Here is a 12,153-nt window from a genome sequence, read left to right as displayed (position 1 = left end):
CTCCACCACAGAAGGAGGACAATACAGCCCCGCCCAGAGCCAGGCGCGCCCCCGCGGCGGGGCCGGTGCGCGTGTCCGCGCCTCTTCCCGCCGGCCTGGCGGGCGCCCGGCCCAGGCGGCGGAGGCGCGGCCGTGGGGGGGCGGCCGGGGTGGTTATGTAAGCGTTGCGCGCTCCCGCGAGGCGCCGACCAATGGGAGCCCCCGGGCGCTCGTGCTCGCGCACGCAGGGTGGGGGGAGGGGGCGCACGACGTGCGCGCGCCCTCCGCCTCGTCCACCGCTGCCGCCTCCTTCTTCTGCCGCTCCTGGTGCTGCCTGTGTGCTCCTTCCGTGCGGACCCGGCGCCTCTTTTGTGAAGCGGCAGCTGAGGAGACTCCGGCGCTCGCCATGGCCGACGAGAAACCCAAGGTGAGCGCGGCGCCGCCGTCTCCGCCTCGCCGCGCGGGCCGGTGGGTGGCGCGGCCCGGGGTCCGGCCGAAGCCCGCCGCGGGCTTCCCACTCCTGCCCCGGGCCCCCCACGGGCCGGCCGCGGCTCAGGCCCGGCGCTCCGCGCCATTTTCCTGCCTCTCGCTCCCTTCCTCCCGCCCGCGCCCGAGGAGGCCCGCCGCCCTCCCTCCCTCCCTCCCCCCCCAGGCCTCGGAGCGCGCGCGGCGCGCGAGGCGGGCGGCGCATCGCGGGAGCCCGCGGGCCCAGCGGCCCCGCGCTGGCTCCTCGGCGGCGGCCGGCGTGCGTGAGGAGAGCGTTGGGCGCGCGGAGCCCGGGGCGGCCGCGGCGGCGGCGGTGGAGGAGGCGGCGGCGGAGGAGGAGGAGGAGGAGGAGGGCGGCTGCAGGCCGGGGTTCCCCTCGCGGGCGGGGGCCGCGCGCGAATCAATGGCCCGGCACGGCCGCCCCGCGCGGGGGATTCCGGAGTGGGTCCCCGCGAGGCCCGCGGGGGAGGGGCAGCGCCCAGAAACCCGGATCCCGGCGGGGACCATGTGCTGTGGCTCGAGGTAGCTGGAGTCTGAGGTGCGAGCGCAAGGCTCAACTTGAAAACGCGCCTTCTGAGGCACCACCGGGAGACTTGGCCGCGGGCTGGCGGGCGGGCGGGCGAGGGGACGCGCGGCCGTGTCTAGGGCACCCCCTCCCGCCTTGACTCTACTTTGAGGGGGACGCAGGCCGAAAGAATCCTTGGACATTGACGTTTGATTTTGCTGGAGTTCGGTTTGGGTCGCAGTCCGCGGGAAGGCTTGCACGGAGGCCGAGTGTTCGATCCGTGACAGCCAAGGGGGGGGAGAGAAGCCGTGCGCCAAAAATGAAGCAGCTAATAGGGTCGATTGCTAATTTGCCGATGCTAAAGGGAGAATCGGAACATCCCTCAGTTGAGGTTTTTGTTTTGTTTTGATTTTTAAAAATGTGTTTGATATGGTCATTGAGCGGAGTTTGCTTACTTTAACAAGGTAGCAATGAGTTTTGAAATGCAAGGTATGGGTGTCCCCCTATCCCCCCCCCCGCCCTCCTCCCCGCTTCAGTAGCTGTACTTAAAACCCTTTGGAAAGAGAAAGGACAACCGGCCTTATGGGTAGCAAAAAATTTGGAGATAATGACATTTTAAAAAATTCATCCTCAACAGCATTACAGTAAATGGAATGAGGCTGTTTGTTGTAAGTGCATTGTTGCGGTTGCTAGTATCAGTGTTTCTGTAACAGCCTTGTAACACTTGCTGCAGGCTGCTGTCTCCTCTTTCAGATCGGCTGCTGGGAACAGCTGTATGCTGTTGGATAGAGAATGAGGGAAACCTGTTGATTCGGAAGCCTTTGGACTGCTGCTCTAAAGGTGTTTGTGTTTCACAGTTTCCAAATTACACTCTTATTTTTCTTTCAACAGGAAGGAGTCAAGACTGAGAACAACGATCATATTAATTTGAAGGTGGCGGGGCAGGATGGTTCTGTGGTGCAGTTTAAGATTAAGAGGCATACACCACTTAGTAAACTAATGAAAGCCTATTGTGAACGACAGGTGAGGAACTGATGAGTGTGCTTCCACTTACACAACCAAATTATGTGTAGAAAATAGACTAGCATATTGCCTTGATTAGTTTTGGTAAGGGGACTGTGATTGTATAGTATAGTTGGCGGGTTTAGTGTTATGATAACGGTGCTAACCCATTAACACCTCATTAGTCCATAAGGCTCCTTTACAAGTTACAAAGGAGATACACTTGCACTTCCATGAGGAAGAAAATGGATTTTGTAAACTTTTTTTTTCTTTTATCATTTAGGCATTACTCACTGTCAAAACACCTGAAAAATCTGTGGGTCTTGGTGGTGGTGGTGGTACATGCCTTTAATCCCAGCACTCAGAAAGCAGAGGCAGGAAAACCTCAGTCTGCTATACAGAGCTACTTCCAGGACAGCCAGGGCTACACCGCAGAGAAACTCTGTCTCAAAAAGAGAAAGAGAGTTTTAACCAATTTAAGTTTTGGGTATTGCAGTTTTTCTGAAGTGTGTCAATTATAACCTTTTAAGAATTTTGAGACCATAGTGTGTGGTGCACGGTGTGTTTGGGGTTGAAACCAGATTCATTCCTGCTAAACATTAAGTGTTCCATTAAGGTACCCACCCAGCACCAGATTTTAGGAAGTTTTCATCCTTTTGAGTAAAGCATGAACTATGTGTGTATAATTTTATTTTTACTCCAGGAGCATTGGTGTTTCACCTGCATGTGTGTCTGTGAGGGTGTCAGATCCCCTGGAACTGGAGTTACAGGCAGTTTTGAGCAGCCATGTGGGTGTTGATAATTGAACCTTGGTCCTTTGGAAGAAGAGCCAGTGCTCTTAACTGCTGTGCCCTCTCTCCAGCTTCGAACACTTTACTTTTATATTATGGGGATATTTGTGTATTAAATAGAAAGCTAGCTATAAAGTTCTTTGTTTGTTTGGCTTGTTCTGATACGGGGTCTTCCTGTGGAGCACTGGCTGACTAGAATGTGCTGTGTTAGACTAGTCTGCCTCAGACAGTCCTCTTCCTTTTCCACCTCATCTCTGGGATAGCAAACCAGAGATTTTTGTTCATTTATTTGGCTTTTTGAGACTGGGTTTCTCTGTAGCTCTGGATGTCCTAGAACTGAATGCACAGAGATCATCCTACCACTGCCTCCCAAGTGCTGGGATTAAAGGCCTGTGCTACCAACACCCAGCCAAGCAAAGGCAAATGTAAAGATGACATCTCTGTTTTCCATACCAGTTAGTTCATCAGTTGTAATAATGGCAGAAGTAGAATTTTTTTTTCTTGATCTACACTGATTGTCTAAGTAGTGGAAATCATTTTGATTTTCAAGACAGTGACCTTATTTTGTGCATAGATTGGCTTTGAACTCTGTACTCTAGTTTCGGCTTCCCCATTGGTTGGATTTTTAGGCATGTGCCTTCATACTTCCTGTTTTATGCCTCCTTTAAAATGTGATAATAGAAAGCTGTTTGCAGGCTCTTTTTTTTGTTTTTTAATTTGTTAGCATCTTACACTTAAATTTGTCTTCCCTTTAACTCACAGAAATTTGTCTTTGCCTCCCAAGTGCTAGAATTAAAGGTGTGTGTCACCACTTGGGCTCATTACACATAATTTATATACTCTCAATTTTTGGTGAAATCTCCCTAAAGAGTAAGTCAAATAAAGGATTTGGGAAGGGGCCTTTCTAGGTGGCTGTGCAAGCCTGATTGTATTCAGTCTTTGAAACCCACAGTAGGGGGAGAGAACCATTGGCTCCTAAAAATTGAAGTTGTCCCAAAACCTCCATGCCTGTTTTGTGGTGCATGTGCGACCTCACAGGTAACAAAATCATAGTCTTCCATGCTAGGCAGGCATCTGCCACTGATCTGTTTCCAGCACTCAGAGCATGCTTCTACACACACTCAGTAAGTAAAAGATTTTTTAAATTTTTTTTTAAATGTTTTTTCTCTTTTCATGTGTATTGGTGTTTCGCTTGCATGTATATCTGTATGGAGGTGTCAGGTACTCAGAAACTGGAGTTACAGACGGTTGTGAGCCGCCATGTGGGTGCTGGGAATTGAACCTGGGTCTTCTGAAGAGCATCCAGTGCTCTTAACTGCTGTGTCATCTCTCCAGCAGGGTGGGGGGTTGGGGGTGTTAGTGAAATTATTAGTCTTGGGAATATAGGTAGTAGAGCATTTGCCTGCCATGGGGAGGCCCAGGTTTCAGTCCCCAGTAAGAGGCGGTTGGGCTTATTTGGTATCTTCCATTGAACATTCACCACTCTCAGATTTCTTTTCTCACCCTCTGTGCCTGGAGCTCTGGCACCAAGAAGCTGACATTTCATCTTTTTTTATTTTATGGTTTTTGGAGACAGGGTTTCTCTGTGTAGCTTTGGAGCCTGTCCTGGCACTCGCTTGGGAGACCAGGCTGGCCTCGAACTCACAGAGATCTGCCTACCTCTGCCTCCTGAGTGCTGGGACTAAAGGCGCGCACCACCAACGCCCGGCTTTTTTTTTTTTTTTTAAGATTTTACTTATTATGTATACAACATTCCGATTCCATGTATATCTGCACACCAGAAGAGGGCACCAGATCTCATAATGGATGCTTGTGAGCCACCATGTGGTTGCTGGGAATTGAACTCAGGACCCCTAGAAGAGCAGTCAGTGCTCTTAACATCTGAGACATGTCTCCAGCCCATGGGGAAATCTTAATTTTCTACATTTTATTTTTTCTAGACAGTTTCTGTATAACAGCCCTAGCTGTCCTATAACTCACTTTGTAGACCAGGCTGGCCTTGAACTCACAGAGATCCACCTGCCTTTGCCTCCTGGGTGCTGGGAGTAAAAGCGTGTGCACCACACCCAACTTTAATTACTTGTACTTTAAAAAAGGAAACTGGCTGCAGTTATCTAGAGGTTCCAGATTCCATTTCTAGCACCCACCTGGCAGCTTTTGTTAGTGTCTGTTAAATATGTAAATATGAATGCCTGGTTCAGAAAAAACAAGATTCCCATTTTCTGAAAGTTTAGAATAATTTCATTGAAAGTATTTCCCTTTAATGAAAACCTCACTTTTAAACATTAAAGGCATAAAAAAGGCCCGAATCTAGCATAAGTCAAGGAATCCATTCATACTTGAGGTACTTCTCCAGGAACCAGCATTGTTTTACTTTCATTTAGCAAAACCTGATGTAATTTTTGTAACCCTTGACATCTTCCAACACCATACTGGTGAGTCATCAAACCCTACAAGTGCATCAACAGCTTCTTGTTTGGTTTGGTTTCTCTCTGTGTTGCTTTGGAGCCTGTCCTGGAACTCACTCTGTAGACCAGGCTGGCTTTGAACTGACTAAGATCTGCTTCCCCAGTGCTGGGATTAAAGGCGTGGGCCAACACCGCCCAACCAAAGTATGAATTATTCTTGATCCTATATACTTGTCTACAAGCTCCAGTGGCAGAAACTGGGGTGGGTTGGTTCAGTTAGCCACAGTGGTGGATGTCTCATGACTTTTCAATTAAGAGGGAGTTATATGAGTCATATAACTTGTTCCTTAAGAATTAGGAAGGGCTGGAGCGGTGGCTCAGTGGTTAAGAGCACTGGCTGCTCTTCCGGGGGACCTGGGGTCAATTCCCAGCACCATAAGGCAGCTCACAACTGTCTTGACTCCAGTAGCAGGGGATTGACACCATCACACACAGTCTACATAGTAAGTTCTAGGCAAACCAGGACTATATAGTGAAACTGTATTGAAAAAAGGAGGGGGCAACCAGACCTGGTAAATTCCGTGGTTTTCTAGACCCTCCACAACAACAGAAATACCTTTCTAAAGGGGTGGGGGGAAGCTACCCATTTGCTATAGCCGTCAGGACAACTTGATGTAATTGCATCTCCTACTTCATAGACTTAGGGCATCAAGCCTGGACAGCTTTAGCCACCTCACAACTCTGTTTTTGTGTGTTATGTTTGGTGGTTGAAGGAAAACTTTAGGGAATACTTTTTTTTGTTTGAGACAGGGTTTCCCTGGCTGTTGTGGACTTGTTGAGGGTGGCCTCAAATTCAGAGATTTTACCTTTCTGTGCCTCCTGGGTGCTGGAACTAAAAGTGCCAGCACACCCCAGCTTGGAGTCAGTTCTTTCCATCCAGCTTTACATAGGCTTGGGTTGCCAGGCTTTCATGGCAAGACCTTTACCTGGTGAGCCATACTGTCTGCCCAGACTTGGCATTTTTTTACCTCTAGAAATGTCTATGGCATCCTCATTCAGTAACACTGTCAAAGTCAAAACATTGGAGTCCTTGGTCTGTTGTCAGAACTACCAGCATCCCAGCAGGGATGCACACTGATCTGTGCATCCCTGCTATGTTGGTAACAATAGCCAGAAGCCATATAACACACTGACCACTTGGATTGTGACCAATATTGAGAGGTAGTGTAAAATGTGAATACCCATGTTTTCAAAATTTAGTTTAAAAATTAAATGCCTTAATCACCCCCTTTTCTCTTATTTGTTGTATTTTGTGTTTTGAGTCACCATGTTGCTGGGAATTAAACTCAGGACCTCTGGAAGAGCAGCCAGTGCTCTTAACCTCTGAGCCATCTCTTCAGCTCCGTGTTTTATTTTGTGCTGGCTCTCATGTAGCCCATGCTGAGCTCACACTTCTGATCCTTCCTAGTGCTGGTACTTCTGCAGGGTTATGTGTACCATCTTCATTTTGAAACAGGGTCTCTAAGTATGAGAAACACCAAACGTTGTATAGAAAATGTTAATGATTGCTGATTGTATACATGTCTCAAATTTTTATGGCTACATATATTTGTAGTTTTATCAAAATGGAGTTTTTATCCAGCTTTGTCTACATAGTGAGTCCCTGTTACAAAAAAAGTTTTTAATGATTATATGCTGTTTTCTTTTAATCTCTTGTTAGGGATTGTCAATGAGGCAGATCAGATTCCGGTTTGATGGACAGCCAATCAATGAAACAGACACACCTGCACAGGTAAAAAAAAAAAATCTGCACTATTTAAGAGAATTATGTCTTATGTGTATGATTGCATATATGGGTGTGTATGCGTACAAAAGCCAGTGAGGACATCATGGTGCCTGCTCTTTGCTCTAAGTTTATTCTTTTGAGACTGGGTTTTTCTTGAACCTGGAGGTTGGATGCTACTGATCCTCCAGTCCCTGCCATCCATGGTGCTGGGGGGTTACCGCTGTCTTAACAGCATGGATGCTGAGAATCTAAATGGTCCGCTTTTATGTAGGTGCAGGGAACCAAACTCAAGTCCTGTAAGCAAACACTCTCATTTCACTGTTCTCTCTAGCCTTGTGCTTTGTCTTGTTTATTTGCTGGCTTGCTTGTGCCACCACCTCCTGTGGTGTTTCTTTTTATTTTTTTGAGACAGGGTTTCCTCTGTGTAGCCCTGAGACTCACTCTGTAGATCATGCTGTCCTTGAAACCCAGATTCACCTACCTCTGCCTCCCAAGTGCTGGGGCCACCATGCCCTGCTAAAGTGGATTTTTTGGGGGGATATTTTTTCGTTTTTAACTATTCTTAGCTCAGTCTTCCCATTCTTGTTTGCTAAGTTTGACTGTGTACATATGGGTGACTCTATAAACTTAAATCAGTAAAGGCGGGACAGAGAGAGGAGTAAGGTGGGATATAGACAGAATCTCAGTCCTTTTTAGGTCTGAGGAGTCAGAGAGGTGACTGGCTGACTGATCCTTTAGTTCTCTGTTCTTTCAGCTTTTACCCCAATTTCTGACTCTTCTCTGCCCAGCCATATCACTTCCTGGCTTCTGTCTGTACAGACCTCTGGACCTCTATGGTTAACTAGTGGCTAGCTCTACCCTCTGATCTCCAGACATACTATTTGTCAAAACTCAAAATGTCACAAAAGTTAATGAATGCTGTTATCTCCCTTAATTTTCTAACATAGCACTTCAGGTTTGTTTTGTTTTGTTTTCCTGTATTTGTGCAATATATAGTTTTCTCTGTCTGAAAGCATTGTATCCTTTTCCTCTAAAACTTCCTTAAAAGTTAAGACTTTAAATTCCTGAATGTTTTTGTTTGTTTGCTTGTTTTTGGTTTTTTGAGACAGGGTTTCTCTATAGCTTTGCTTTGGAGCCTGTCCTAGAACTCTCAGCCCAGACTGGCCTCAACTCACCGAGATCTGCCTGCCTCTGCCTCCAAAGTGCTGGGATTAAAGGAGTGTGCCACCACTTGACTGTTTTTGTTTTTTGAGACAGGTTTTTTTGTTGGTTTGGTTTGGTTTGGTTTTGGGTTTTCGAGACAGGGTTTACCTGGGTAGCTTTGGAGCCTGTTCTAGAACTAGCTCTTGTAAACCAGGCTGGCCTCAAACTCAGAAAGATCCTCCTGCCTCTGCTTCCCTAGTGCTAAGACTAAAGGAGAGCACCACCATTGCCTGGCCTAAATCACCTAAATCTTGTGAGAGTAGAAATTTAAATTGGATCCTTTGAGCATTTCGATTTTAATTTTTTGTTTTTGGGGGTTCGTAATGATTATACCTCTTCCTCATAGAATTTACAGAAGTATCAAGCTTGGCTTTTTTTTTTTTTTTTTTTTTTTTTTTTTTTTTTTTGAGACAACCTATGCTGTTTCTCAAGTTGGCCTTGAAGTGCGTTGAGAAGGCCTCCTGGAATTTCAAAGTGAACCACTGCCTGATTTGAATTTCAGCTTTAATTCTCCAATAAAAATTGGAAAACCAGGGTATGGTGGCTGACACCTTAATTTAATCACAGCACTCAGGAGGTGCAGCAGGTGGATCTCTGAGTTGGAGACCAGCCTGGTCTATAGTGATTTCTGGGTTAGCCTGATCTATACAGTGAAACTGTTTAACCCATCTCTGCCCCCCACCCCCACTCCCCAAAGTGGAGGGGAGTGGTCTGGAGCTGTGGTTCAGTGGTTTAAGGGCATTCGTTGCTCTTGTACAGGAGACCTGTGATTGCAAGATACCCATAGCTACACAGAAACCCTGTTTTGAATATCCCTGAAAACTATATACATAAAATAATTTTTTAATGATATAGTGGAGAGGGCTAAGTAGTCAGGAACACAAGCATCAGGTGTGATTTTCCTGATAGACTTCAAGGGGACATGTGCTAAAGAAAGTCACCAGTGGCAGTCTTCAGTTATGTCTTGTAACCACAAGAGGGTGCTACCATTTCCTTTGTAAATGTGGTATGTGTGTTTTGAGGCATTTAAATTTTCACAATAAAATGATTGATTTTTCGAGGCAGGGTTTCTCTGTGGCTTTGGAGGCTGTCCTGGAACTAGCTCTTGTAGACCAGGCTGGCCTAGAACTCACAAAGATCTTCCTGCCTCTGCTTCCAGAATATTGGGATCAAAATGCATGCGCCACCAGGCCTGGCTTGTGATTTTTATCTTTTATAAGTTTTAGGAAATGTTCCATGTCCAGTCCGTGTCGGCCATCCCGTTCACACACACAACACACACACACACACACACACACACACACACACACCAGCTCTTATAGCTCAGACTGGCCTCAAACATGCCTTGTTGGGGATATTAGTTCCTGGTTTTCCTGTCTGCACCTCCCAAATGCTGGTATTAAGCTAGATTAGAAAGTTTTTTTGTTTGTTTTTTGTTTTTCCTTTTAATAGTTTGTGTGTGCCAGGTGGTGTCAGAACAATTTCAAGGTTCAATTCTCCTCTTACACTTTTCTGTAATCTCAGACTCAGGTTGTCAGGGCAAACTACCCAGTGAGCCATAAAAAGAACTTTTAAAGGTAAAGAGTTGATTCACTTTCTACAGTGTTGACATATGTGTTAGGATCTTACTACCATTGTGGTTGTTTTATACTTAATGTGGTTAGTGAGCCTTAAAATTCCAAATTTTGAAGTTAGATTTATTAAACAGGTTTACTAAACTAGTAAAGCTCTAGTCTATGGTAGCGTACCACTTAAATCCCAGCACTTGGGAGGCAGAGGCAGGTGGATCTCTGAGTTTGAGGCCAGCCTGGTCTACAGAGAGAGTTCCAGGAGAGTTGGCTGTTAAACAGAGAAATGCTGGCAAGTAACTATGTTGACCAGGCCAGTTTCAGTTACAGAAGTGCATCACTGTGCCTGGCTACTAACATAATAATTTAAAATTTGATTTTGCCCTAATGCTTTCTTTTGGGGATATTTAATAAATATGTTATTTCCTAAGAGTATTGAGCCTTGTTTTAAAACTTGATGTTTAACTTATGATAAATCCTGGCTTTTATGAAGACTGGGTATCACATGTTGTAATCTAGGCTGGTGTCAGAATCTAGAGCACTGTCTCAGTCTTTGGGGTGCTGAGATTATAGGTGTATAGTGTGTGCAGCCATGTATTTGATTAGGTTAATTAAAACTGTTTAAATCCAACACTTGACAGACTGAGGTAGGTTTGCTAAGTGTTTGAGACCAGCCTGTGGCTGGTACCACATTCATTTCCCTTTCTTGAGCTCTATAATGCTGGGGTTGTAGACAGGTGTGTGTCATCATTCCCAGTGTTTATGAAGCTGACATCTCTAATAGTGAAGCCTGGCGTAGAATGGGACTTTTCTGTAAATTTAATATGAAAACTAGACATTTTAAATTCTTCCTCACTGATCTTAAATTTGTTTTCTTTTCTGTGCTAGTTGGAAATGGAGGATGAAGATACGATTGATGTGTTCCAGCAGCAGACAGGAGGTGTCTACTAAAAAGGGAACCTGCTACTTTACTCCAGAATTTTGTTATAGACCAAGAATACATTCGCAATTAGAAAGCCGCAATTTGGTTCCACCACATCCTGACTACTACAGTATAGTTTTCTCTATTCTTTCATTTCCCTGTCCCCATTTCTTTATTGTACATAAAGTAACTGGTGTATGTGCACAAGCATATTGCGCTTTTTTTTTTCTTTTTTAAACTAAATGGCCAATGTTCTGTTTTGATTGACATCAGATGGAGATGGTCTGTGGGGAGTACTGGTTCTGTGAAAATATCCCCCTTTCTCCATTAGTGGCATGCTCATTCAGCTCTTATCTTTATTTTCCAGTAAGTTATTTTGCTCTCAATGTTTTAACAAAAGAATCCAACAACAAAATCCTTGCATACCTTGTTCGATTGGAGAATTTTAATGTTTTTCATTTATCATTGTAAAACCAAGGACAATTTTATAACTTTTTTGTACGTAGCTGTTACATGTAGGGCAATCTGTCTTTAAGTAGGGGTAAATTACTCTTGAAGAAAATGATCCTAGATAGTTTTCCCTTCAAGTCAAGCGTCTTGTTGTTTAAATAAACTTCTTGTTTAAAATCAGCTGTTCTCTTTATTCTGAGGAATATTAAATAGGAAAATGTTTAATACCAATGTTTAATACTGCCCCTTTAATCCCAGCACATAGGAGTCTTATAATAGTCACAGTTACACAGAGAGACCCTGTCTAAAAAAAAAAGAAGGGAAAAAAAAAAACAGCTTAAGGCAGTCAGATGTGGCACATGACCTTTAGTCCACTTGAAGCAGGGGGCAGGCAGGCAACTCAGAAGCAAGCTGTGTTTCAGGCCGACAAGGGGAATATAGTGAGACCTTATCTTGATCTTTAAAAAGGATCAAGAGAAGACTTTAGAGGACTGGTTTGGTTCCCAGCCTCCATGTGGTGGTTTACAACTAATTCTAGTTAGGCCGATCTGATACCCACCCTCCAGTCCTAAGTACCAAAGAAGTGAGCACAAGAATCTGCAGACTGTGCCAGGCGCGTGCCTTTAATCCCAGTACTTGGGAGGCAGATGGATTTCTGAGATCGAGGCCAGCCTGGTCTACAAGACTTAGTTTTAGGACGGGCTCCAAAGCTACACAGGGAAACCCTGTCTCAAAAAAGGTTTCTGGCACATTGGAAGAATACTTGCTGGATAACCATGGGAACTGGAGTTTAGATTCCAGAATTCACATAACAATATGGGTGTCCCATACATACCTGTAACCCCAGCATTGGGGGAGGTGGAGACTGAGGGGAATAGGCAAAATGACATACAAGCAAAGGTAGAAGGAAGTCTGGCAAGGCAACTTAGCATATAAAGGCACTTATCACTGAACCTGATGATCTGGGTTTGATTCCTGGAGCCCACATAGTAGAAGGAAAATTAATTCCCACAAATTGTCCTCTTTGGTCCACACATGCACCCTGGCATACAT

The 12,153-nt window shown here is 45.3% G+C and overlaps 1 protein-coding gene across 1 annotated transcript; it reads left to right on the top strand.

The window, feature by feature from the left end:
- The first annotated feature begins 352 nt into the window (after positions 1-352).
- Sumo2 (small ubiquitin like modifier 2) lies at positions 353-11,273 on the top strand. The gene is made up of 4 exons (NM_001244144.1): positions 353-406; positions 1,862-1,993; positions 6,892-6,963; positions 10,617-11,273. Exons 1-4 carry the CDS (start codon positions 386-388, stop codon positions 10,677-10,679), a joined length of 288 nt encoding a protein of 95 aa, NP_001231073.1. The 5' UTR covers positions 353-385; the 3' UTR covers positions 10,680-11,273.
- Positions 11,274-12,153: the final 880 nt, after the last annotated feature.

The sequence above is a fragment of the Cricetulus griseus genome, chromosome 7 (genome assembly GCF_003668045.3).
Source record: "Cricetulus griseus strain 17A/GY chromosome 7, alternate assembly CriGri-PICRH-1.0, whole genome shotgun sequence".
NCBI classification, from domain to species: domain Eukaryota; kingdom Metazoa; phylum Chordata; class Mammalia; order Rodentia; family Cricetidae; genus Cricetulus; species Cricetulus griseus.
Note: the sequence above shows the minus strand (reverse complement) of the source record. Positions and strands in the feature narration are given on the sequence as shown.